Source organism: Fomitiporia mediterranea, assembly GCF_000271605.1.
Source record: "Fomitiporia mediterranea MF3/22 unplaced genomic scaffold FOMMEscaffold_4, whole genome shotgun sequence".
In the NCBI taxonomy this organism is placed as follows: Eukaryota; Fungi; Basidiomycota; class Agaricomycetes; order Hymenochaetales; family Hymenochaetaceae; genus Fomitiporia; species Fomitiporia mediterranea.
Window position 1 is genome coordinate 199,051 of NW_006760389.1, and position 23,578 is coordinate 222,628.

The following is a 23,578-nucleotide window of genomic DNA, read 5'->3' on the forward strand; positions in this document are numbered from 1 at the left end:
CAATATCAGGATATACATTTTACTTGAGCAATTCATTAGTTTCGTGGTTAAGTAAAAGACAAACACTGGTGGCAAATTTGATGTATGAAGCTGAATTAATAGCTCTTGCAAGAGGAACACAGGAAGCAATTGCACTTACTCATTTAGCTAAAGAGATTCTGCAGGTCTCTGATACACTAATTAATATCTATTGTGATAACAATACTGTTATACAAACAGTTACATTAGACAAACTCAAATATTCGGAACGAACAAAGCATTTAGATCATAAGAAAGATTTTATTAAATGCTACATTGAGTTAGAGTACATAAATGCGAAATACATACAGACGAACAATCAACAAGCAGATATATTAACTAAAGCACTACATGTACCACAAGTCAAACATCTTACCAGTTTACTCAGACTAGTAAGAGTTTGAAGGGGAGTATTATGAGATGATTAGTTCATCAACAGACGAACCACGAGATGATGACTTCATAATGTCTCAGTTAGAATACATACAATATAAGGACGAGAGACACTGAGCAGTCAATCGTCACCTCACCCCTTGTCTATGCGTGCCCCCTTTAAGTTCTCCCTCTCAACAGGAAGTGATTTCGGATCATTCTGACCGGGGTGCCAGTGACATAATATTGATTATTCGTTTGTAATCTGACAGTAGGAAAGATGTTTTTTTGACTCACGACGTGCTCGGTTCCACCAAGAGCAAAAGTTACATCATAACTCTTCATCTATGTGTCAATCAAAAGCTATGCCTTGCAGCATTACTCATTTCAATGGTACAGTTTTTTCCTGATAAATTAAGCTGTGAGAAAGCACCAAATTCAATGTAAAAAGGTCAATAGAAGTTTCTACTGTACTGAATGTATTTCGTACAAGATGATAAAGTATGTGCGAGCGAGATAACAGTCTGGTCCGTGATTACTGTATAAGGCAATGCTAATCCTTTCCAAAAACGGGTGCCCAAACACATCTCAGACACGCTTGTATGTCTTGCCTCTCTAGACTCTCTAACGCGTCCAGGTTCAGTCTGGTCGAGGAGCACTTCAGACTATTACAATGACTACTGCGAGAGGATCATCATGTACTGCTCACGCTTTTTCCCTAACCACCCTCTCCATCTCCCACTGGACTGAGTACAACAATGGTCTCGCCTTGCAGCGACGGAATTCTTCCACCACGCGCAGAGATCGAAGGCATTGGCACCCGAGTGGCCACTTATGCTCAGGTCTTCCTTACCATCTTCACGATCGCTTTGACACCCGAAGCAAGCTCCTTTGATGCCTGGTGGACAGTGCTGGTCACCTCCCTTGGTCTTCAATTTGCCGCCGTCGCGCAGCGGGATGATCTCACTCTCTTTCATGCTCTTGTCATTACTCTTCTTGCTTTCCCGGTCTTTGGTATGTCTTGGGTGTATATCTTCTGGCACTGGAAGCTAGACATTATGCCACCCGAAATATTGATTGCAACGCATATACATGGATTTCTTTTCGTTGGGTGCGATAAAATATCTTCATAGCAAAATAGTGAAGTTAACACGCTGAAATAGCTTTGGTCTTTGGGTCTGGGCGACTGCGCCTACTTTCGGTCAGTGTCCAGAAATGAATAGAGGCATGCAATTCGTTGTCTTTGGAAAATCAATCAGCCCCTTAGGCTGGATTCGGATACTTGTTCTCGTCTTATGTAAGTATTTACATCACTCCTTTGGTGGACTTTTTCTTTAGCTCAGGCGTCTTCATCTGTACTTAGTCTCTATCTTGGGCTTCTTGTTCCTAGTGGCCGCCACCGCCGCCCTTGTCCGTGCTATCCCATCCGTGCACCGCCGAGCACATCGTCATCTAGGCTTCACGCGAAAATTCGTTGTTTATTTGCCTTCAACTGCGCAATCTCTTGTACTCGTCACGATTTTCAACCTAGCTATGCTGGCATATAGCATCTGGTCCGTTGAGAGCTTGCTTATACGCAACGTCACCGGCGCTTCGGAGGCAAACGAGAATTCATGGACATTTGGACAGATCTCCGCGATGATTTTGATCGTGGGGCCGTTGTTCACTTTCGCAAGGCTCATGAGATTTAAGTTCTTCGCTCCGGAGCATGTCAATGGCACCGATCGGGAAGGCATGCCTTTGACGGCTCCCCACACTCACACGGCCGATGTTCTGACTGAAGAGAACGAGAAGGCTGATAGGTAATGCACATGCCACTTCTACGTTGTAATATCTAACAACAGATGTGTGTCTCTAGGGCGTCATCTTCGACTTCCAGGAACTTACTCGGGAAGACGGACTCTGGCGAGTCTGCCTAAGGACTTATTTCATCTATCAATTGCTTTCACTTCCTTTCGACTGCTTTCACGCTGTCAACCATGCTCTTTACTTCGCATGTTCATATGCTGTTCTCATCACCGGATCAAAACTTATCGGTCATTACTAATCATGTACTTTACCAAATGTAATCATGTTGCAACTTATTATGTTTTCGGAATTCTGACATTAGAATGTTGATGACGTTTCGCAACTGATTTCCGATGCTGTTCACTACAATCCCCAGAAGCAATTACGGATCATCTCATTGAGGCTACCAATTGAGTAGCACTATGGTTTTTTGACAAGTATCATGACTCATGACATGATAAGTTTTATCAACCGTTATAAAACCAATGGGGCATATTTCTCGTCTTCTATTCTCCAATTTTTAGTAGTCCTATTTCAATTCAGAAACCAATAATCCGTCACAAGCCATGCACTATATCAAGTAGTGCATCACAACAAAAAAAAACACAAATGTATTGGAATTTATTGCTAACACATTTTTTTTTTTTGCATATTGTAGCAAATATCAGGTCCTTGTATTCAATTATAAAGTCCGCATGTGAATATATTGCATTATCAGACCCTGCACGAAAGTGTAATGTATGACACTTTTGTAGTCTAGCACATGTTTAACAAATACTTAAAACAAAATATGTGAGAACAAAATAATAGTGTATAAGTAGATAAATAATATGTAAGAGATAATATTTTTTTATATTTGCATCTAATGATTCTACTTACAAGCTTTTATACTTGTCTATTCTACATTACTGTTATCTAGAAGCCTAACAGATCAGTACTGGATAGTATAGTACTTTATCTATAATATATGACTGTAATTACTAGACAGTACTATTAATACTTAAACTCAGATATTGAATCTGACCAGTCAAGACACATAGAAGATACATAGAAGTGTATACAGTCTCTACACTTTAATTTACTTGTAAGGACTTATAGTAACTCTATTGCTGACTTATATATAAGATACTAAAGAATGTACAAAATTATAATGACCTTATCCTTTACTAGTATTTATTTCTGTTTATTACACTATTGTCTGGATTTTTGGTCATTTGTAGTTCTTTCACTACCATTATGTTTATTGTTAACTTCTGTAGGTTTGCTTTTAAGTGAGGAGTCATGCATTTTCCTATCTGTATCTCTATAGTGAGAATAAGTATTTGATTTACTTGTCTTATCCTGTTTGTCATGTTTTTTATATTTTGATCCAATGGTTTCATTCAATGCCCTGACTGCTATTAACTCTCTCTTCCATGCCTTGTTTGCATTAAAGTTCCAGTATGTATCATCACAATCCTTCAGCCACTGTAGAATATATGTAGAATATATTAGTATATAAACATATGAGTGAATTTGTAAAATTCTATTCTAACTTTACTCTTTTCCTGAAGCTCTTTTGCCGACTTTCTAGTCCCAGGATTTACATCTAAACATTGCCTTAAGAATTCCTGTCCTTATATTTGAATATTAATAGTTATCCAAAGTTGCTGGTACAGCTGATACAATCATGTCATAACTCACCATTTTTAGATAGCATAACATATTCGCTCTCAATAATGTATTTCTTGATGTGTTCATTGGTTATGGACATTGCTACATCACGCTCAATGTTCTTAGACTTAGGAGGAATCACTTTTTCAGGGATTCTGCGATAAACATTGTGGGCAGTCAGGATCTCATATGTTGTCACTCTGTGTAAGGATGAATCAATACTATCTCAAAACAGTTTAGGTAATGTACCTACCCGAGTGACCATATATCTATCCTTTCCGTGTATTGATCACCATAATTTAGCTTGAACAGTTCTGGCGCAGCAAACATTGGACTTCCACATCGTCTCTCTGCTTTCAAAGTCGGAGTACAAATAGCACTTGAGGAAGTCATTAACTAGTCCTCAAATGACAAATACGACTCCACGTACAATCCAAAGTCGCTCAGTATTATTCTGTCTTTATACCAAGGAGTCGAGGAGTCATATCTGTTTTTTATGAGGAAGTTTTCCGGCCTAAAGAAACAAACCATGAAATACCGAGACAACAGTCACCCGTAAACGATCTACTGCTTACTTTATATCTCGATGTATTATATATTGTGAATGAAGATAAGATATTGCATCGACCATCTGTCTAGAAAACATATTTAGCTCCGCAAATCGACCTATATCTTTCCAACGAAAAATCTTACCTAATGTAATGCACAAGAACCTTTTCAGTCAAATTAGCAATACTATGGATTCGATCGTAGAGTTCTTTTCCTTGAGCATATTCAAGAACAATGACCCACAAATCATCATTCTCGAATGCACCATAGCACATTATCTCCAGATACTATTCAGTTTATATGCTATTATATATGAAGTTCTCGACGCACCACATTCTTGTGCCTCAGTTTTATTAATAGCCTTGCCTCATTAATTGTAAACTCCTCTGCGTCTTTTGCTACCACTTGTGGCCACTTATATCCCATAGGATCCTCCTTTTTCCCGATTACTTTGGCAGCAAACTTCACTGGCTTGTCTTCTCGGAGATCATCTCGTTCAATAATCTATTCAGATATTTTGTTTTCTTGAGTAAATATTACCTTTTTGTGAAATGAGTGGAAGGCTTGTGACATACCACAACTCTGGAGAAATACCCTTGTCCTAACTTATCTACAATTTTCAGTTGTCGCGGTACTTTATCCCCTCCACTAGTTTTCGCCCATGACCAGTTAGCATGGAATCTCGGGCCGTCTGCATAGGTCTGGAACATAGGTACCAAGTTTTCTAATGTAGGCAGTGTAAAGTCAGTCCTGTTCTGATACTGTGGGGAGTATTGTGGATGCATTGTCCTGAATTTGAGGCAGTATAGAAGACACTGGTTGACTTAACACAAGGCAATTCGGGTGAAAGCAGAGGGAAAGCATTAAGATTCATGCTGAATGCGATTTTATGCTGAGCTAGGTAAGGATGTATTGCAAAGTGGAAAAGCTGAGCCTGTAATAACTATATAGTTCTGCAGACTTTGCATATCCTTGATTAAGCAACTTGATTCCATTGAACTGTAATAGTAACAAATATTAGTACAAAGCTGTCTCAACAGAAGTTTGCATATTGTCTGTATACTAGAACGAGTCAGTGGATTATCTGTACCTGGACATTGCGGCACCATTTGTTGGTTCTTCAAGAGGCGTTTGTTGGCTTATTTTTTATATCTACAGATCAGAGCAGCAGGGATACTTATAGGAGTTCTCTGTTCTGCAAGATAAAATATTCGGGTATTCACATAGTATTTGCTAATAATTATACATAAAATAATGGAATTTTAAACAATAAGATATCTACTCGAGCCTAGTAGTCACGGACTCTAGTCATTTTTCAAATCTTGTCCCACTCGGTTTCCCACTGTGTCGTTTCTTTCCGCCTCTACTCTGACTTGTTTTCGTCCCTGTATGTTTGTCTCGTAGCGGGAGCTGGTACTGCTTCTGATCTGTTGCTCCTTTATGAGACGTACTGGACGATGTATTAACTTTGCCTTTCGCACTGGCAGCTCGCATTTTTCGTAACTTCCCAGCGAATACATTGTGTCCTCTAATAGCTATCAAATCTGCCTTCCATTTTTTCATTGCTTCGTGGTCCAGATATTTATCATTGCAGCTACTAAGCCACTAAGAAATATCGGAATAATTATAAGTTTATAAGTTTGTAAATGTACACAGGCCTAGGTCAGACCTTATGGTTTAGAAGCTCCTTTGCAGGCAGCCTATCCGGATCAACATTTAGACAGAAACGCAGAAACTCTTGCCCTTTACATTCGTACATCGCATTGTAAGCGTCTTATAGTATAGTATCTGTTTACAGTGGCTCACCTTTTTCACTTATATCCGTCTCTTCCAGTATGTCTGCAATATCGCCATTAGTGACGGCCCTCTCCCAGTCTCGGTTTTCAGTGTCAAAGCACATCTCTGCGCAGGCATAAATTAAATGCGACCCAGTTAGAATCTTGTATGCTGTTTCTCTAAGAAAGGTCAGTTGTATTACTTAGATTGAGATAAGATACGCGCGTACCCGAGCGACCAAATGTCTACCGTTTTAGTATAGTATTCAGAACTAGGCAGTCCATACCCTTCATAAACTTCTGGGGCAGCATACTCTGGCGTTCCACACGCACCCCATGTCCATCCACTTTCACTATAGACAGCACTTCGAGGAGTTGTCGCATACGTCGTTAGGAATGGAGGAAGTCGTGCTCACTATCCAAAATCACAGAGCAGGAGATTGTCTTTTTTATAAGTTGTAGAGTAGCTCCATGGACTTTTAATGAGGAAATTTTCAATCCTAAAAAAGGGCACCAGATTATCATAAATCGTATATTACTTCTAGACTGGCTGCTTACTTTATGTCTCTGTGAATTATATTGTTTGAATGAAGGTATGCTATTGCATCGACCATCTGCCTGCAAGATCGGATTTGGTTTTGCAGTGTATTCTCGGAAGGTACGGAACAAGAACCTCACCTTACATAATGAGCTGCAATTGCTTCGGAGAACATCCCCATATCTTGCAATCGATGAAAGATATCGCCTCCTTCAGCATATTCAAGAACGATTAGCCAAGAATCATCGTTCTCGAAAGCTCCATAGCACATAACCTTCAAAGCACTATTCAGCTGTCAGGCTTATCATAAACCGATTCTCAGCGTACGATGTGCTTGTGCCTCAGTCTTGCCAATATCTTCGCCTCCATGAACACCGATGTCGTCACGTCTGCTTTTGTCCCCGGCGATCTTGGTACGCCGTCATGGCCGGCATGTTTTCTGACGACTTTAGCGGCAAACTCTACTGGTTTATCTCGCCTAAGGTCATTTCGCTGCAACACCTAATCGTTGATGGTGTTTATTGAGTTGCATTGACTTGTCCGTAAGAGGTGAAAAGCACTACATACCCATACCTCGCCAAATGACCCTTTTTCTAGGCAGCGAGTTAGCCAAAATTTTCGTGGCGTTCTTTTGCCTTTATCTTTGTCCCAAGACCAGTTATCGTGGAACCTCGGGCCATCTGGGTCATTTCGAAACAACGGTTTCATTCCTACCAGCCAGTGTGGTTTCGGTGTCTCTGACATTTTCCAAATTATGCGGAAGAACACGAAGCTACCGTTATGTGGGTTGATCCTGTGCCGTTGAAGTGGAAGAGGTAAAAGTTACGTCAAGCTCAACTAGTGACGGTGCAAGGTTTAAACGAATTCGCATTCTGCAAAGTGACGATGTGCAAAGTTTGTGGCACTATGCTCTTGCTTATCTAGTGCTTCTGCGTCAAGTCAATAGGGTATCAGATTCTTAATACATCAAAACTTAAACGGAATGGCGTGTATCTGGGCTCGCCACATTGCGAGAGTGCCCTCCCTGAACTTGTAGTATCATCCATGAGATCAGTTTGCCGACAATTTCTTTGCATGATGTGGTTTGCTTAACGCCGTTTGTCCCTACTTAGAATCTTCAGCAGAATCAGCACGTCGATAATAAGATCTGATGGCAGGCGGAAACGTGACCGAAGGTGCAATGTTATCTGAACACCAGAATCGAGCAATATTAGCGAGAAGCGAGTCGCAACGCTAATGCCCGTAGAGCAACCAGACGTGGACGGGAGGCCCAACGATATCTTGGATATCATCTCTCCAATTATTACACACATACACGAATTATTTGTGCAGAATGAATCAGGCTTCAGCGGTCGACGCTCAAGACCTGAGACCATCTTCAACCACCTTGAGGAACATCTCTGGGTCTTCCCAATGAAGCTAGCGATGAAGCGCTTGCATTAGAACGCTCGAGAGGCAAATTTACTTAGATAGCTTACGAAGTGATTGGCCTCCCTTACGTGAAGGAACTTATGTTCACGAATTTTCCGGCCCTCCTTCTCCCATCTCTCATAATCCTTCTCCAATTCCCAGATAGTCCGAACGCAAGACCAGACAGAAGCATCACAATACACAATGCATATCTTGACGTCAGGTAGAAGAGCGCTCGCGCTGCCTTCCTGTATTCCTGAATTCTCGTTTTTCTTTGTATTTGGAGATTGGTAATCAAGAAGTAAAATATCTTGTGTCTGGTCGTATAAGACAGGGCGAGTGATATTGGAAATGATGATAGGTTCCGAATGAGCTGCTGCCGCCGGATCGACGCAAGTTGTGAGCTCTATGGCAGATAGTGTATCTAGCGTGCAAGGACGATATAATTGATCCCCTTCAGGTGCACGAAGTATCAGTAAGGATATGTTACGATCGTTTTTGTCCACCGAGGAGAAGTATGGGTGCCTATAGTATGATGAGACCCATGTGCCAAAAACGATACCCCGCATGCGAGCTGGGATCGACTCGGATTTATCGTAGAGTGGGTGATATCCTCCCTCGGCAGACGGATAGCCCATTGTAGTGGCTCCGTTCTCTAAAATAATGTAAATGCTTACTGAGGGTTTCGACCACTCTCTATCATCCCTACTCACCATAGATGTAAAGTGCTCGTAGGTAAGGCCGAATAGATTCTACGAGATCCCTTGGGTATGCATTCAGATGCCGCATGAATGCCATAGTCGTCAAATTTCCCATGGACCAACCCAAAACTGCAAGACCGCCCTCCTTGCCATCTGCACTTGCTGTCGGAATCTTCTTCTCTGTAATCACCCAAACAAGAAACCGGGCAATTTCAAGTCCTCGAGCTTTCAGAAACGCCACTTGTGCTTCAACGTCACTGTTATTAAGAGCCTCCAATTCAGCAGATGAAAAGGGTGTAGATCCGACATAATCACGTCTATTCAGAGCTATGATGCGGAGGTTATGATCCTTTGCAATGGGTAAGAGCCTAGAGAAGTTCTCTAATAAATGTCAATTAGTCAGTAACATCTAGAGGGGTATTGCGTTGGTGGGCTTACGAGCGTGGTATGTGTGCCCATGAATTATGACCAATGTAATATACGTGTCACCTGGCGGGGCACCAGAATCCAAATACGCGAATTGCGTTCCAGCATCATTGATCGTAGCTGTCTGCAGCGTAGCCATGGAGGGTATACGGGAACGCGTTTTATTCATCTCCGTGCCCTCACGCTGGACAACTTGAGTGAAGGCAGATGATAAACTGATTAAGCAGATACGTGCACGGCGTGGTTAGCTTGTGACTGGCAGGGACATTGGTCATCTCTTGGCTGACAAACGGGTTCATTGCATTGCACAACCTTAGACTAACTTAGAGCCTTAGAAGGAGCATTTCGTGAGACTGAGACTCAGTGAGAGTACAGGGGACTGCCCAATGAAATGCTGATGTTGAAAACGACCTCCTGTCACGTGCTTAGCACACCCCTGCAGACATGCACATGTACAACTTCAGAGGTCTTCCTCATGTTTCCTTCTTCTCGTCTACTCTTCCACAGAAACGATGGCAGTGGCGAGTAGCATGAACTTTAGTCACAGCAGCATTCAACGCTCCTGGTCTCTCTTCCAACCACCTTCCATGGAAACGTTCTCTGCACGGTACGAAGCACTGCAGTGTGAACACCATGTCTATCACGAAAATGTCTGATGCCCGATTTAGAGTTGTTCAAATGTCCATCGGCTTTGACTGCTTCCTACTTACTGCACGCGGTTTCCATCTTGCTAATAGTATTGAGTGCTCTCACTGCTCTGGTTACTGTTTGTAAGACCACTCTGACATTTCGTGTGATGAGCCGTAGTGTCTCGTTTCGCTTCTATCTGCTTTTCTGCTTGGGGCCGAAGGTGCTTAAAGGGATCGAAAGCTTGCTTGTTGTGCTTGTTTTACTATTGAGTATATTGCAAGAGTGAATGCCCGAAGTGTCAGCTGGAGCATATTCCGAAGATGGATACTCTGTAATTTATGCAATAAGTGCTGTATATGACTGGTTGAGCGTTCTTCCGGAAAGTTAACTTTCTGGCTTGAGCTCTTCCCGGGCATCGACAACTCTGTTATGTTCTTTTTCCATTCTTCGTACTTTCTGTCTCCTTCGAGTTTTCTTGGCTTTCCGAACCAAAATTAAGAACAATAAAGGTCATGTACCTGTACATTTTCATCCGGTAGCCTCAGCGCGCGCTCACCTTGTACTTGGATTCTTTCTCATCATGTTCCTAATCATTTTTAACACTATACTGTGGGTCAATTGATTGTTGATTTATGCCCGGTGGCCTAATTGCGCTCAAAGAACTGATCCCTATTCTCGATCCCTATTCTCATTACTACATAGAGAGGTACATAAGATCCGGTCCCTCAGACATTTATAGATGCAGACGGTGGACCAAGCCAGTTCTCTGTAAGTTCGATTTCTCAACTGTCCACTTTGTTCCATATCAACCGGTTTTTGATAAATTCCTCGCTGTTACGAAGTTAAAAATATTATTGGCTTCGCATTGGATACGCGCTGATGCTCAACTCGGATTATGGTGAGGTTGTATCTGCGTTTCCTTATATATTTACTAATTTTTCCCTTTCTGCAAAACAGGTTTGTCCTCGTCAGTATACTTTCTGCACTTAAATTACATGGAGTAGTGAGTCATTATTTGCAACTTTGTCCGGTTTAGCAGCAATCACGTCCTGTTGATATGGAATCCTTAATCCTCGTTCGTTTCTTGAACGTCTCTTGACCGTCCAGCTGTTAGTATTTGGGACCCTGCTTATCGTACTTCCTTTTTTGTGCTTGGTCGCGAATTCAGCACACTCTGGTTTGCACACGCTGAGACGCTCACTTAAGAAATTTATTGCACTTATGTTTTTATTTCTGCGGGACCCTTCTGTCTCAGCACTTGCACGCCAGATCGTGGACCTGCAGGGTGTTCTCGACGCTTAAGGTCAGATGCTGCGTCGCTTATAGTCTGCGCTGAAGCACTCTCAACCTCTTGGAAGTCCACTAGACGTGTCGCAGTCTTGTTTGATACCATCAAAGGTGGCGAGGAAAATATCTCTTCGAGTGCGGAAAATGAGGTGGACTTGAAGGAGAAAGCAGACGAAACGTGTAGGAGCAGAGAACTAGATGGCCTGAAAGAGAGGAGTCATTATACTGTGGATTGTATCCACAGGTTTAATGTACAATGTGACACTATACGCCAGCTCTGAGCCTTGATGTTGGATCTTGCTACCCCTTTTTTTGCAAACAAGTGTCAAAGATGACCATGGGAAATTGGAAATGCTGCTCCATCCCCTTCTCTGTCTATCGTGATCGTAAGATTGTGCAACCACTTCATCGGCTCTTGTTACTCCAGCTACTCGAATCATATGCTAGCGTTGGACAGGATCAAATGATAAAGATGTACGTTGCTCACTAGTGCCCAGCTTTCCAACCGGCATCTCCTAAGACTTCACTTGGTAAAACAGCAGTACTGAATAGAGGTGCAAGCATAAATCATTAAATGTGGCGACAGTGTCGTTTTTCCTACGCTTTCGGGAGCAATTTTCAGATCAGATGGACGGCCTGATCGGATAGGTCTTTCTTGAGATAATGCTTGCCTATATGTCCTAGCGGGCATTGCTTCTGTACCTGTCCATAACTACGGTTTTGATTGCACCTCGTATTGCACGCGGTGGATCAGGCAGGACCTTACGAGAATCTAAAGATTATCGCAGTCTTATGATGTGAGTGTTACACTGGTGATAGCCGCGTATGACTTATCGGACTTACACCTTTGTGGAATTGGAGTGTGTTCGGGTGTGGAAGAACGAGTCTCAAGGCCTGAGATTTCCATCCCTTTGTGCTATGTAAATTAGCAGGCATTTTGCTGCCATTTCTAATACTTGATGTAGCTAACTTGCACAATGTAGAGGCTGTGTCTCGTACTTATTATAGAACGGCTTGAATAAAAAGGCCTACTTATGATTAGATAGTAGTGCCTTTAAAAGATCTCGTAATTTGATGAGAAGGTGAGATGCCTCCGAGGCTGATCAAGATTGATCTGTGAGCTTTTTATAAGGGCCATGAAGACCTTTCTCGAAGCCCCCTGTTTGTACAGAGATAGTCATCGATATGGGTCTTCTTCAGGCTGTAGCGGCAGAAGCTATGCACTTGTATGCGTTCCGGTACATCACGTGTGAGTAACCTGCGGATTCACAAGTTATGCAACATTACTTACTGCTACCCGTCCTTGAATTTGACAGTGGCTGGTACTAGCGTGCTTGTTTATGATACACTACTAACTTTTCCGGAAGAGCTACGCTTCGTTTGGCACCCCCTGGTTTACAATCGTCAGAAAGGTGCCACATGGAAGTCAAATGTATCAAGGGTTCTCTATCTTCTGAACAGATACTTTATGATTACCATTGCAATCATGCTCTTGATTTGTAAGTATTGTTAACAAACAGCTATTATTCTACTGATTCCAGTAAAGGTCTGATACCGACCGGAACAATGACTAATTTATGGGTAAGTCAGTATAAGCAGTATGTATGCTTCGGGACAGGTGCTTACACTCATTGTAACTAGTTTGCAACTTCATTAATTTGGCCCATTAATGTCACTCAATGTATGAAGCAATTCGGTTTATAGGTGCAGAACATTGCTCTTGATTGTTGCTAGAATGGATGTCTTGGTTGAAATGGTTGGAACCGGCATGTCTTAATTTATTGCCTGCTCATTATTTTAAATAACACACATATTTCCAGGCGTTGTGCTCTACAGATTGTATTTACTGTGGAATTTCAATAAGCTTGGAACGTGTCTGCTTCTGAGCTCCTTCATCATCAACTGTACTCTCGTTGCCACATTCACATTTGCAGATACTGTGAAGATTGCAGGTGAGTGTTACGACTTTCGTGAATTTTGGCCCCAGACTAATTGCTCTTAGACACTATTGTATTTCAAGGCACGAGGAATTTCATGGCATGTGTTATAACAGAGATGCCAATTTTATTTCTTGGTTCCTGGATCCCTTGTGTAAGTTGATTTTGTGTGTCTATTGTTAACAAGTTGGACTAACTGTTTGAGTAGGCTCTATTTGATACAGTTGCTTTTATTCTTTTGCTATTGAATGCTTTATCCCGCCCACGCCAGGCGGACGCACACCTCATGAAAGTTTTATATATCGACGGTATCATATTCTTCCTCGTACGTTTCTGTTTCTAGTCATGAAACACTGTAACTGATCTTATCAAAAAAAATGCAGATTAATTTCAGTAAGCCTTATTACTAATTACACTTTTGCCTATACACTCAACCAGTCAATTGTACTATAAGGCACACGAATTTTTAATGTAATCCTTATAGCTACGGCTCCAGATGTACGCAATTGAATTTCTGTATTGTTTCCTTTTCAAATAACAGGTCTTGGGTCATTTATAGCCTCCCTTGTTCTACTTGGGCATGATGTGTGTATTTTTTCTTTCTATACATCAGTCTTAGAGGTATGTCTGATCCCACAACGGGTGTAGCTTCTCAGGCACGATAGTGACAACAGCTGCTTCACGATTATTCCTTCGGCTTTTCATGTTTCCCGTTAAAACAAGTGGAAATATTTAACATCAAGGATCTGCTGAAACTTGTCTTGTATAAGGTAGCCCTGAGCTCCTTCATCCGAACATATCTGAATCGACATGCTATGTAGGAGTATTGTACAGGTTGAAGGCCATTTTATGTAGTGTGTTGGTACGAGAGACAGAGATTGGTATTGCAGGAGAATGTTCAAGTTAATAAAGAATATGCTCATTATGCACTACCATGGCCCAAACCAAGCGCTTTCAAGCAAATCACCATTACAAGCACCCCTTTGATCCACTAGAACCACTTTGGTATTTCGTCTCCATCGAATATCTGTCTTCAGCTTGTTGTCCTCATACTCATTGTAAGAAACGTACTCATTTCCATTTCGACGTATAAGATTCAAAAGGGACCGGCAGGTTACGGTTGTCACCATTGTACCGGAAAAACTAAAGAGACATGACACCAGATTATCCATAAGTTGAAATTGGATAGACTCACATTATTGCGATGAAGAAAAGGTCCGCCTGGAGGATTACTATCAGCACACTTTTGATGTAAATACACTTGATTAACTTACTTGGGCAAAAGACATGACTACAATGTTCAAAAGTCTCATTACTAGCAATGTGAACAAAGCTGTCACGAAAGATATTTTAGTCGAGATCGAGTGTCACTCACAGAGTACAGTCTTGAAAATTGTACTGTTAAGTCTCGTCACTCTAATAGTGCAAGAAACTTACCAAAAAGAAAAAAAGCCCATCCTCGTACAAAATTTGGAATAGTCGCTGGCTCTCTAGTCGAGGACGTGAAAGTGCGTTGAAGACAAGAAGGAAAAGTGCAGTAATGTCCAAGATAAACTGTGAAGTGACCAGCAATTAGTGACTATTACGTTTTGTTTTTAACAGTCAAGGCTCACCGCAATTATTAAGGCAATTAAGGCAATCCTCTGAATCTCTGCCTCGTGGCAAATGCGAAGTCCGGAAATCTTCACAAATAAAACGTGATCTAGTGTACTGAATCAGCTTTCTACACTAGATCTTATATTGGGGCCTAACCTCTCGCTTCTGCAATAGCTGCAAATGTAGAAAAGAGAGAAACAAGGGTAACGATTATGAGTCCTCCGGTTATGATTCGGATTGTGCGTCGATCGAGTTCCCAGAGTAAGAAAAGGCGACAGAGGACAACGCCTGCAAAGAACAACTATTCTTCAATCATAAGTCAAGCACGTACTCCTGTCTCATACCTGAGCCGATCAATTCAATAAAAATGTCACAACTCATTGTTGCTGAAAAAACGCTCCGACACCTGGGTAACCGCTCAGTTGAGCTAGGCCGCATTACACAAGTTCATTCGACTCACTGGAGTGCATTGTTAGTATTAGACAAAAGACAGGAGGGAGATATCGTACCCAGTCTGTAGTGGCGTCCACTGATGGAGTTATGGCTTTCCGACACAGATCCAGATTGGTTGTCAGCGCCATAGAACTTTGTGCGGAATTGAAGTGAAGGGGCTTACCAAACAAAAAGAGAGAAGCTATAATCAGCATGACATAACGAATGAATATAACAAGAAGCTTTTGCAAAATTGAAGCCATTCGATATTGTGTATGTTCCCCGTGTCTTGACATCAATGCAGAAATGTACCGGATAAGAGGAGTCCACACATATCGAACATCGTCTGCGAGCATGAGCAATGTGTCATATACAAGGACAGATATTCCTGAAACTAATTTTGTCGTACATAGAATAAGAAATTGAAAATATTTGGAAGAGGAAACTCACTAGTTAGATAGCGGACAACATTGACGTGAATTAACGAGGAAAATAAGCCGGGAAGAATAGCCATAGGGAAGGCGATGGTGATGCTCGAGAAGCTATTCATGCGAGAGTATGACAGCTATATATATTCTCCAATTTTCAATCACGTCTAAAGCGGAGTGTCATTTTTCCGAATTTGTAGCAATGATAAACGCCAAACCGTCCTTGTACTTTCACAGCATCTATGTGATTTGCCTCAGCTGCCTGATTCTCGGGCATGTTGACAATCGCAATAGAGATGCGCTCGGGTTTCACGAAAGAACGACGTTGGTGATCAGTTTCTGTTGCACAGTTACACACGTGATTTGCATCAGATAAATGGCGACACGGTTGATTGGTACTGATACTATTGAACGCATTTATGTTGACGAGCGACCGATCGCAAACCCGATTAAAATATTACAAGCTAGGATTATAAGCCTATCTGAAAGTGTAAAGGATAGGCATCACAGGAGTGAGTTATTATAAAATGGTACTAATTGCTAGAAAACTGACAAATCACAAGTAAATCAGTAGTAAAAGTGCTTCTAGAGCACCTCACCTCTCAATGTAACTTTGACGGGTTCTAGACTCTGCAATTCATTGTGCCCAAAGCAGTTTGTGTAAGTAATTTGTGTCATGAATGTACACTCTGAAACTGACACCTATCAATTACTATTTTGACACACACCACTTTCAAGTTGCTCAATTACTTATCTAGCACTGTATCTTAAAGTCATCTTGAAATTGGTATTGTATCTGTGGATTTAAAAAATATGCAAAGCAAAGTATAAAGTTATACTATTCCCACAATAAGAATGTCTATTCTCTGTAACTATCTCTATAGAAGGTTTAAAGCATGCTAGTAGATAGGCTGGCTAGTCTTGACAGTTTGAGGAGAATAAAGGAGACAGTTCAGAACTTAGTTGTACTGACAAGATGCAATGCTTTGACTGGACTTCAGAAGCCCTTCTTTTGGCCAGGACACATAGGGACGCAATGGCGAATTTATTTATTTTATATATGCTTTGTGAAATCATGGTTCTAAATCTACTCTGGATTACTGTAATTTATTGGCAATACATTATATGAAATGGGAAATTGAGAGGCCTGACGTCAAGAATAAGAATGATCGACCAACAGCCTTTGTAGTGAAGATTACTTAGCGACTGCAGAAATACAATGATTACAATGGTACTGATAATCAAAAGTGCATTGAGACAGTGAGGCATGAAGCTGACATTATGAGAGAGGCTAGAGCTCAGGCATCCATATAATGTATTTGTTTTCATATAACCATCCAATATATCATTTGTATGACAGCTTTGATGATTCGATTTATGCAGCCCAACTGCTATGGTGCAGTTGAAAACGAGTTCAACTTGATCATTATATTAGACAATACCGAAGGCGAGGAATTACCCTATCGGCTCTGTAAACAATCACGCTTTTCAGAAAAAGAAACTAAACGTTATGTTAGGTGGTGCTTTAACTCCGACCTAAATACTACTACTATTAAACTAAGAGAATGACAGAGCTGTGCAGCTTTGCATTGACATACACTGAGGTCTGTGCGTACACCTCAAATCAGCACGGCTCGAATGATATCAAATGAATTGAAAACAACTACGGTTCAGTAGTAGGTGGATATTGTACAATGATATCATGGGCAAGCTAGATCGCAGACCGAATAAAAAAGTTGAACGAACTCCCAGAAACCACGATAAGTGCAGCCCAATCGACGAAAACCTCGACAATAAAAGTTAAAGAAGAAAAGTGACGAATGCCCAGGGTAAATCAATACCCGGGAGTGAAATCAAGAGAGGCCTGCATTCCCATGACACCATGATCGACCGGAACATTTTCGTATGGGCTCGGGACAGTACTCGCGAATTTTTTTATGGTCTCCAACCGTGCACGCCAATTGGTGACAATCTCATTCCTCTCAGTGTCTCTAACAGTATCCTTGAAGATTGAGGCGTACCAGTCAGCTACAAGACTGAGTTGACGGACGAGAATCGACAAGCTTTTTGCGGATACTATCTTGAAATCGCCGATCGGTGCGAACTCGGCCATACCCTCCGCGCATTGTACGATGAGCTTGAAGTACTCGTTCTCGTGCTTGTTGTCAGAATAAGCAGCAATTGCACCGCGCGAGTGAGGCTCAATGACAATATTGACAAATTGGAATTCTGTGGAAAGGGTGTCGAAGCGGTAGGGTAGCCCAGAGTCATTCCACACGATTCGGACTAGGTCATTGCCAATATGTCGCTTCTTGAAGTTGCATCGCTCATCATCCTCGCAATTTGGCATCATTGTTGCAGTGTGATACAAAACCTGTCCCACATCATCCCACCAAGCAAAGGCGTACTCGCCATCCTCGTCTGGATCAAGACCACCGGTATATACATCGAGTTGACCTCGGACTTTGATTAGTCGTGCCAACCCTTCCAGGAACCTTGCGTATGCAGGAGATCCTCTCGTATTTCTCAGTATGGCAATTTCGTCTGTCTGTCCCGGTCCGACGTACAAAATACCGACTTTGTGCGTATCAATAACGGGTATTCGGTCCAGAGTCCGGATCGCAGAAGCGAGCGCTCGAGTGTCACGGACGATTCGCCCTCTACGTTGTATGCTCTTCGTATCCGGGTACGGTGAAAATTGCAACGGGAAGAAAGATGGATCAAGGTCAACCCGTTTTCGTCTCTGCGATGGTGCGGATCCAGTCCAGACGTAACCTTTCACGGGATCTGGACGAGCAACGTTCTCCCCAGCTTCGTCGGGTAATTTGAAGACTTGGTTAGCCAACTCATCGCCACCTTCAGACTGTTCGGAACAGGTAAGATTATTATCTGAAACATGAACGATTGACGGACTTACCGTCTCGGATGGCTCATCGCTCGATTCCGTAGCCTCGTCAGAGGATAGGATCGACCTCAGAAAGCTCGGATCCTTGTCCATCATCAAACTTGCTGGAATGGTAACCATATCAGGATCAAGGTCGCCTAAGTTTACTAATGGCACATTCTCTGATTTGCAGAGGAATCTCGTCGTCCCGGATGGCCTGCGCGTAGTAACCTCCAACCAACCGGACTTCGCTAGAAGTCGTACGGTTACGATTGAATAGCCCATAACCCAAGATTTCTCTTGTATAGCCCCGTTATCCGGTGCACCTTCGCTAGGCTTGGAGAGAATATCACCCAGTAAAGACTGTGCGGGCTTTGAATCTGCGTTTGCATACGTGTACCTAGCCAGCAAGTCAAAAGCGACCTCCGTCGGGACGTCGATCTCGTTGCGGTCCTCATCATTGTTTGCGAGTAATAGTTGACGCACAATGAATGGCACGTGCTGCGCCCGGTCTTCCAGTTTCAAAGACAAGAACCACATGTAAAGAACGTAATAAGACATAATACGGACGTGTTGTGAGAGCGAAAACGGCATTTCTCTAGATGTCTCCAGACGATTGTGATGTTGAAGGTACTGCAGTGCTACGGCGAAGACAAGTTTGTAATCGGCATGTGTGAAGTTCGAATAGATGTTCGGTAATGAGTTGAGGTTCCCAAGGAAAGTAAGAATATGCACGGCTATTGAGGGGTTTGAAACGATCTGGGTGAGTTTTTCCAAAATGCTTGGCAGCTCCTTAACCACGGTCGTCTCCATCTCGTATACACAGAGGTTGAGTGCGTGTGTACAAATTATGACAGTGTCACCTTTTCCGCTCAAACCCATCTGGAGGATGTCAAGGAGCGTTTTGCGTTTTGCAGGGTCAAATATTGTGTTGTAGCTTATCAACACTGTTAGTGTATGGTATGCCAGTCCAATCGCATCTCGGGATTTTGACAACGTTGGCCACTCCTCTTGATTTACATATTTCCCGAGTGTGTTAGCCTTTATGCTCTGACACAGTTCTGCGAGCAACTTCGAAATGGACTCCCGAGCAATTGGACCACACCAAAAGTGCTTATTCGCAAGTTGTGCTGGGAGATGAACGAGGACATATGAAAGCACTTCCCAATCACGGTCTGTCTTGATAATTTCCACCAGCTCATCCATATAATCGGAGACTGGAAGCACAATCGCATCGTTTGGCCCGATAGGATCATAAGTAACCAGCCTTTGACTCCCTTTATCAGCATTGTCTAGTGAGAACGGGACGACGTCGGGTTCAGCCCACAGTTGATCTCGAGGTCTGACATTGGCGGAGTTCGCCGACTGGCTCGTATGTCCAGGCGCTCTGGACCTACTTCGACTCACAGTACCTGATCTCCTACTTCCGCGGCCACGAGATGCCCTTCTCCCATCGCGGTCTAGCACTTGAGCAGCTCGTGCCCTTTCAAGAAAGATCTCTTCTGCGCGTGCTTCGTCAACTGGAGCACAAACGGCTGAAGAATCACGGAGCCGTCCTACAAGCCGCGCGAGGGATAGGATCTGCTGGTCCTGCTCCTCGGGAGCGCGTGCAAAGTAAACTCGGTGATCACGATCAGCGCGTAGGCGAGTAAGCGTTTGCAGTACGGCAATTCGCGCCCGCGGGCAGTGAGCGGTACGTAGGAGACGCAGCAATTGACCGAAGACATATATTGCCAGGCGGGATTGCCGAGTGGTCATCAAACTATCAATGAATGCGAGCTTCAAGAAGACTTCGCATAGGGCAGAAACCGCAGTAAGACCACGACAAACGACAGGTACAGTGATAGGTTCCGGACTTTCTCGAGACAATGGTGAACGATCTGCACGAGTACTAGATGATGTTAGTATATCATCGGGACTTGAGACCTGCGGAACTTGATTTTGACTCTGGTTCCGAGGGCTACTAAATGAGAGTAGAGACAAAAGCTGCTGCTGCATGTTGGCCATTGGCTGCGCCTGCGTCTCAGTGGCCACCCTTGGAAGGATGGGCGAGGCAAGATTTGATGCAACAGTGTTTGAAGGCGTCATAGGTACCATGGGAGACGCAGGCGGAACCTCGACCGGCTTCACGCAAACTTCGATCTCTCCATCGCACTCGCAGTAAGTGGAAGCAGCCGCGAGCGCAGCCAAAATCATGTGCACGGTCACGCTGGAGATATCCGGTGTTGTCTCCTGCGTCGGGGTGAATAGGTCATCGATGTCATCTTCCGTCGCCCGCAAGACAGCTTCTTCACCAAGTAGTCGCCATATAGTCGATCCGTCACCACCCTCGTTCCTCCCCGATACCATCTGGGTCCAAAAGTTGAATACGTAATCCATCAGAGGCCGGCGATAACCCTGCATATCACGAACCAGAGAAAATACAGAGTGCAGTGCGCTGATCGATGCTCGCCTTGTTCTGGGACGGGTCTGCATGAACAGATGGGTACTGCGCAACAATTGCTCCCAGTTTCCTAGCCATTCAAACGACGTTGGCTTTAACAAATGCTGTTGAACCATCAGCAATGGGATGCGTTCGGAATCGATATCGAGAAGGTGGTCTACGACGGAAAGGAGGATAAGGGATACAGGCGGGTCGATGTAGGACAACGATTGTTTGTGCCCGAAGCAATCGGCCAGTGCACGTAAGAAAGGTGTAGGTGCTGCAAAAGCGTTGCTCAGAGGCAGTATCATTGGCATTCCATCCTCGTTACTGTATATGTATTATCAATTGTCCCCTGTAATATAACATGGAATTCATACCGAAGTCCTTTGACATATTTCATGAGTTCATGAAGTGTACGCCCTACGGCACCTCCCGTGTCGGCATCGTGGAAGTCCTTCCCAGCGAGGAAATCTTGATCATCAAAGCGGTCATCCATCTCTTGCAGGACATCATGTAATAATCCGGCGATTTCCTCAAGTATGCGCTCCTTGTCAGTTGGGATTGCAGTGTCGTTCCATTCCTGAATAGCCTTTACCAGGAAAAAGGAAACCTTTCGCGCATCCCATACAGCGGCTCCCTCTTTCGTCCATGCGCGTTGTGCCCGTTCAATTAAGTAATCGTCCAGTACGACCGCTGAGGCTGGTGCGCCAGAGGGTGTTGCGGACGACGATGTTCCTCGCTGAACGATACGCATAGCCATGCGATCTTCTAGAACGGTTCTGATCTGTTGTCGTAAGGCACGTAGTGCGCCCAAAGACGTCCTAACCTGTGTAACAACATCACCTCCGGGAACGGGTAGAAGAAGTTGGCGAAGGAGGATGAGGCAGGTGGTTGCATAAGGTCCAGTGAGTAGAGCAGTAATTGTCTTGAGAACGCGATGTTCAACTGGATTGCGTTTCGTTATACCCGGAGATAATGGCGGGAGAGGTGACATGACAGCCGAGAGGATACGCAAAAGCAAAGGCATGAGTGAAGGTAAAAATGAAAGAGGGAGCCGCTTCAGTCGCGAATTGAGAAAATTAAGATAAATCGACGAAGCAAATTGAACAGGACCGCGGACCGGGGGAGAATGCGTACGAATATTAGGACTAAGTGGTGAGAGTGGAGAAGGTACACTGGTTATCGACGAAGGATGGCGTCTATGTCGCGCAAAAGTTGTGTTGGAGCTATCCCGCTGGGATGTCGGAGGTGTAGGTGTTGGTGGAGTAGAATGTTGCACATCCTCAAGAGGCAAACGCAACGCATAATCGACGAGAGATTGATAAAACTCGAAGAAAGACAAGCCTTGCTCTTCTGGGAGACGGCCAGATTCCTCAAGACGCGAGAACCATTCGATCAACGCGTCACTCAATGTCTCAACAGGCCGTTCTCGCTCCTGTCTGTCGGCATCCTTAGAACAATAGTCTTCGAATGCCTGCCTGAGCCAGCCAGAAAGCAGACCCAATAGTAGTTTCTCGATCCCTAGTACGTCTTCTAGCGTAGGCGTGAGCGCGTTCATCGCCTTTAGACGCGATTCCCAAACCTCCTGGTTCCAATTGCCGTCCAAAGTAGACTGCAATATATCGAAAAACGTGAGCCGGTCCGACGTCGCAAGGTGCGTACCGCAAGAACAATAGGCTGCAAGAACGTCAAACCCCGCATACTGCAGGGAGGCCGGTGCGTTTGTAGCACATATACTCGATAAAATCGGCAGCATGACTGAAGGGGACGGAGCAGGTGTTTGAGTCGACAGCGCTGTGACGAGTGCTCGTGCATGCTGCGGGGACGGGACAGCTGGAGGGGTTAGAAACTGGATGAGAGCATCCAATGGTAGTGTCTGAACGGGAGCGGCCGGAGACGAGGCGAGGGAGGTAGGGGTCGAGGGGTCTGGCATGTTCCTGCGCCATGCTATAAAGCTCGTGTTCGCGCGAGGGCGCGGTCTTGAGCTTCCATGGCCAAGGTTTTCTTGTTGAGATATTGACATAGGATTTCGAGTCCTTTTGCGAAACCAGGCAAGTAGATTCATGAGTTTAGGACCTGCGCAGTCCTTTGTCTGGCACTCACCTGTACAAAGCTTCCCGGCACGTTTCTTTCACTCATGAATCACAGCTCCAAGGCGGTTCCGACCCTTCAGACTTTCTCACACAGTGACATAAATGAAACACTGCTGGCTGTAAGCTTGTCAGAATAGTGCAGTGCAGGTGGTGGGCAGAGCGAAAGACTTAAGTTAAGTACAGTCACGGTAGTGGGCCAGACGGCGACGAGTCTCGTGACTGATCCGGTCGTCGATCGCCCATATTTAGCACCCTTCTTCAATCTAACGTCCGCTTCTCCCGCTCTCTACTTTTATCCACCATGTTGCGCTGTAGATCATTCAAGAATTTATTTTATCCCGGTGCGTGTCTCCTCGCTCTCTAATTCAGGCGTGAGACTGAACCTTCTTCAAGTTAAGCCGTCTAGGAAATTTATATGTACCAGCCAGCGCTTGCAAAATGTGCTGAATGCCTCTTCCGAGCCCAGGCTAGAGGCGCCCAAATTGAATGTAATGGAAGCTCAAAATGAAACGCACGATGTGACAACCATAGATAGCCTTCTCAATCAAGTTCGTGAGTCATCGTTAAAATTGCACGTTTGTCAAGTTACCTCCGTCTGATGCGACTGGTGATTAGGTTCTCGTTCAAACCCGGCAT

The 23,578-nt window shown here is 43.7% G+C and overlaps 8 protein-coding genes across 8 annotated transcripts; 2 read left to right on the plus strand and 6 right to left on the minus strand.

The window, feature by feature from the left end:
* Positions 1-1,133: 1,133 nt before the first annotated feature.
* On the plus strand, positions 1,134-2,482 carry FOMMEDRAFT_18450 (uncharacterized protein). The gene is made up of 4 exons (XM_007264404.1): positions 1,134-1,501; positions 1,554-1,687; positions 1,754-2,192; positions 2,249-2,482. The coding sequence occupies exons 1-4, from the start codon at positions 1,149-1,151 to the stop codon at positions 2,307-2,309; spliced, it is 987 nt and encodes a 328-aa protein (XP_007264466.1). The 5' UTR covers positions 1,134-1,148; the 3' UTR covers positions 2,310-2,482.
* Positions 2,483-3,344: 862 nt separating this feature from the next.
* FOMMEDRAFT_27029 (kinase-like protein) lies at positions 3,345-5,165 on the minus strand (the record flags this gene model as incomplete). The annotated part of the gene is made up of 9 exons (XM_007264405.1): positions 3,345-3,481; positions 3,510-3,645; positions 3,714-3,766; positions 3,862-4,031; positions 4,085-4,210; positions 4,262-4,318; positions 4,525-4,667; positions 4,711-4,884; positions 4,956-5,165. 9 exons carry the CDS (start codon positions 5,163-5,165, stop codon positions 3,345-3,347), a joined length of 1,206 nt encoding a protein of 401 aa, XP_007264467.1.
* Positions 5,166-5,688: 523 nt separating this feature from the next.
* On the minus strand, positions 5,689-7,437 carry FOMMEDRAFT_27030 (kinase-like protein; the record flags this gene model as incomplete). The annotated part of the gene is made up of 9 exons (XM_007264406.1): positions 5,689-5,985; positions 6,050-6,123; positions 6,187-6,335; positions 6,386-6,520; positions 6,572-6,655; positions 6,714-6,773; positions 6,834-6,967; positions 7,021-7,194; positions 7,261-7,437. 9 exons carry the CDS (start codon positions 7,435-7,437, stop codon positions 5,689-5,691), a joined length of 1,284 nt encoding a protein of 427 aa, XP_007264468.1.
* A 615-nt stretch (positions 7,438-8,052) lies between these two features.
* FOMMEDRAFT_27031 (uncharacterized protein) lies at positions 8,053-9,369 on the minus strand (the record flags this gene model as incomplete). The annotated part of the gene is made up of 4 exons (XM_007264407.1): positions 8,053-8,112; positions 8,172-8,758; positions 8,817-9,185; positions 9,243-9,369. The coding sequence occupies 4 exons, from the start codon at positions 9,367-9,369 to the stop codon at positions 8,053-8,055; spliced, it is 1,143 nt and encodes a 380-aa protein (XP_007264469.1).
* A 1,710-nt stretch (positions 9,370-11,079) lies between these two features.
* FOMMEDRAFT_27032 (uncharacterized protein) lies at positions 11,080-12,083 on the minus strand (the record flags this gene model as incomplete). The annotated part of the gene is made up of 3 exons (XM_007264408.1): positions 11,080-11,350; positions 11,403-11,590; positions 11,991-12,083. The coding sequence occupies 3 exons, from the start codon at positions 12,081-12,083 to the stop codon at positions 11,080-11,082; spliced, it is 552 nt and encodes a 183-aa protein (XP_007264470.1).
* Positions 12,084-12,234: 151 nt separating this feature from the next.
* FOMMEDRAFT_27033 (uncharacterized protein) lies at positions 12,235-13,594 on the plus strand (the record flags this gene model as incomplete). The annotated part of the gene is made up of 9 exons (XM_007264409.1): positions 12,235-12,263; positions 12,290-12,396; positions 12,464-12,646; positions 12,694-12,728; positions 13,012-13,099; positions 13,168-13,238; positions 13,293-13,409; positions 13,468-13,477; positions 13,569-13,594. The coding sequence occupies 9 exons, from the start codon at positions 12,235-12,237 to the stop codon at positions 13,592-13,594; spliced, it is 666 nt and encodes a 221-aa protein (XP_007264471.1).
* Positions 13,595-14,005: 411 nt separating this feature from the next.
* FOMMEDRAFT_18454 (uncharacterized protein) lies at positions 14,006-15,842 on the minus strand. Its single transcript, XM_007264410.1, has 11 exons — positions 15,563-15,842; positions 15,297-15,506; positions 15,191-15,224; positions 15,025-15,086; positions 14,837-14,968; positions 14,698-14,786; positions 14,522-14,638; positions 14,460-14,469; positions 14,359-14,399; positions 14,280-14,305; positions 14,006-14,227 (listed from the first exon to the last, which is right to left on the minus strand). Exons 1-11 carry the CDS (start codon positions 15,624-15,626, stop codon positions 14,014-14,016), a joined length of 999 nt encoding a protein of 332 aa, XP_007264472.1. The 5' UTR covers positions 15,627-15,842; the 3' UTR covers positions 14,006-14,013.
* Positions 15,843-17,151: 1,309 nt separating this feature from the next.
* FOMMEDRAFT_119898 (uncharacterized protein) lies at positions 17,152-22,731 on the minus strand. The gene is made up of 3 exons (XM_007264411.1): positions 21,227-22,731; positions 18,458-21,176; positions 17,152-18,403 (listed from the first exon to the last, which is right to left on the minus strand). The coding sequence occupies exons 1-3, from the start codon at positions 22,603-22,605 to the stop codon at positions 17,375-17,377; spliced, it is 5,127 nt and encodes a 1,708-aa protein (XP_007264473.1). The 5' UTR covers positions 22,606-22,731; the 3' UTR covers positions 17,152-17,374.
* Positions 22,732-23,578: the final 847 nt, after the last annotated feature.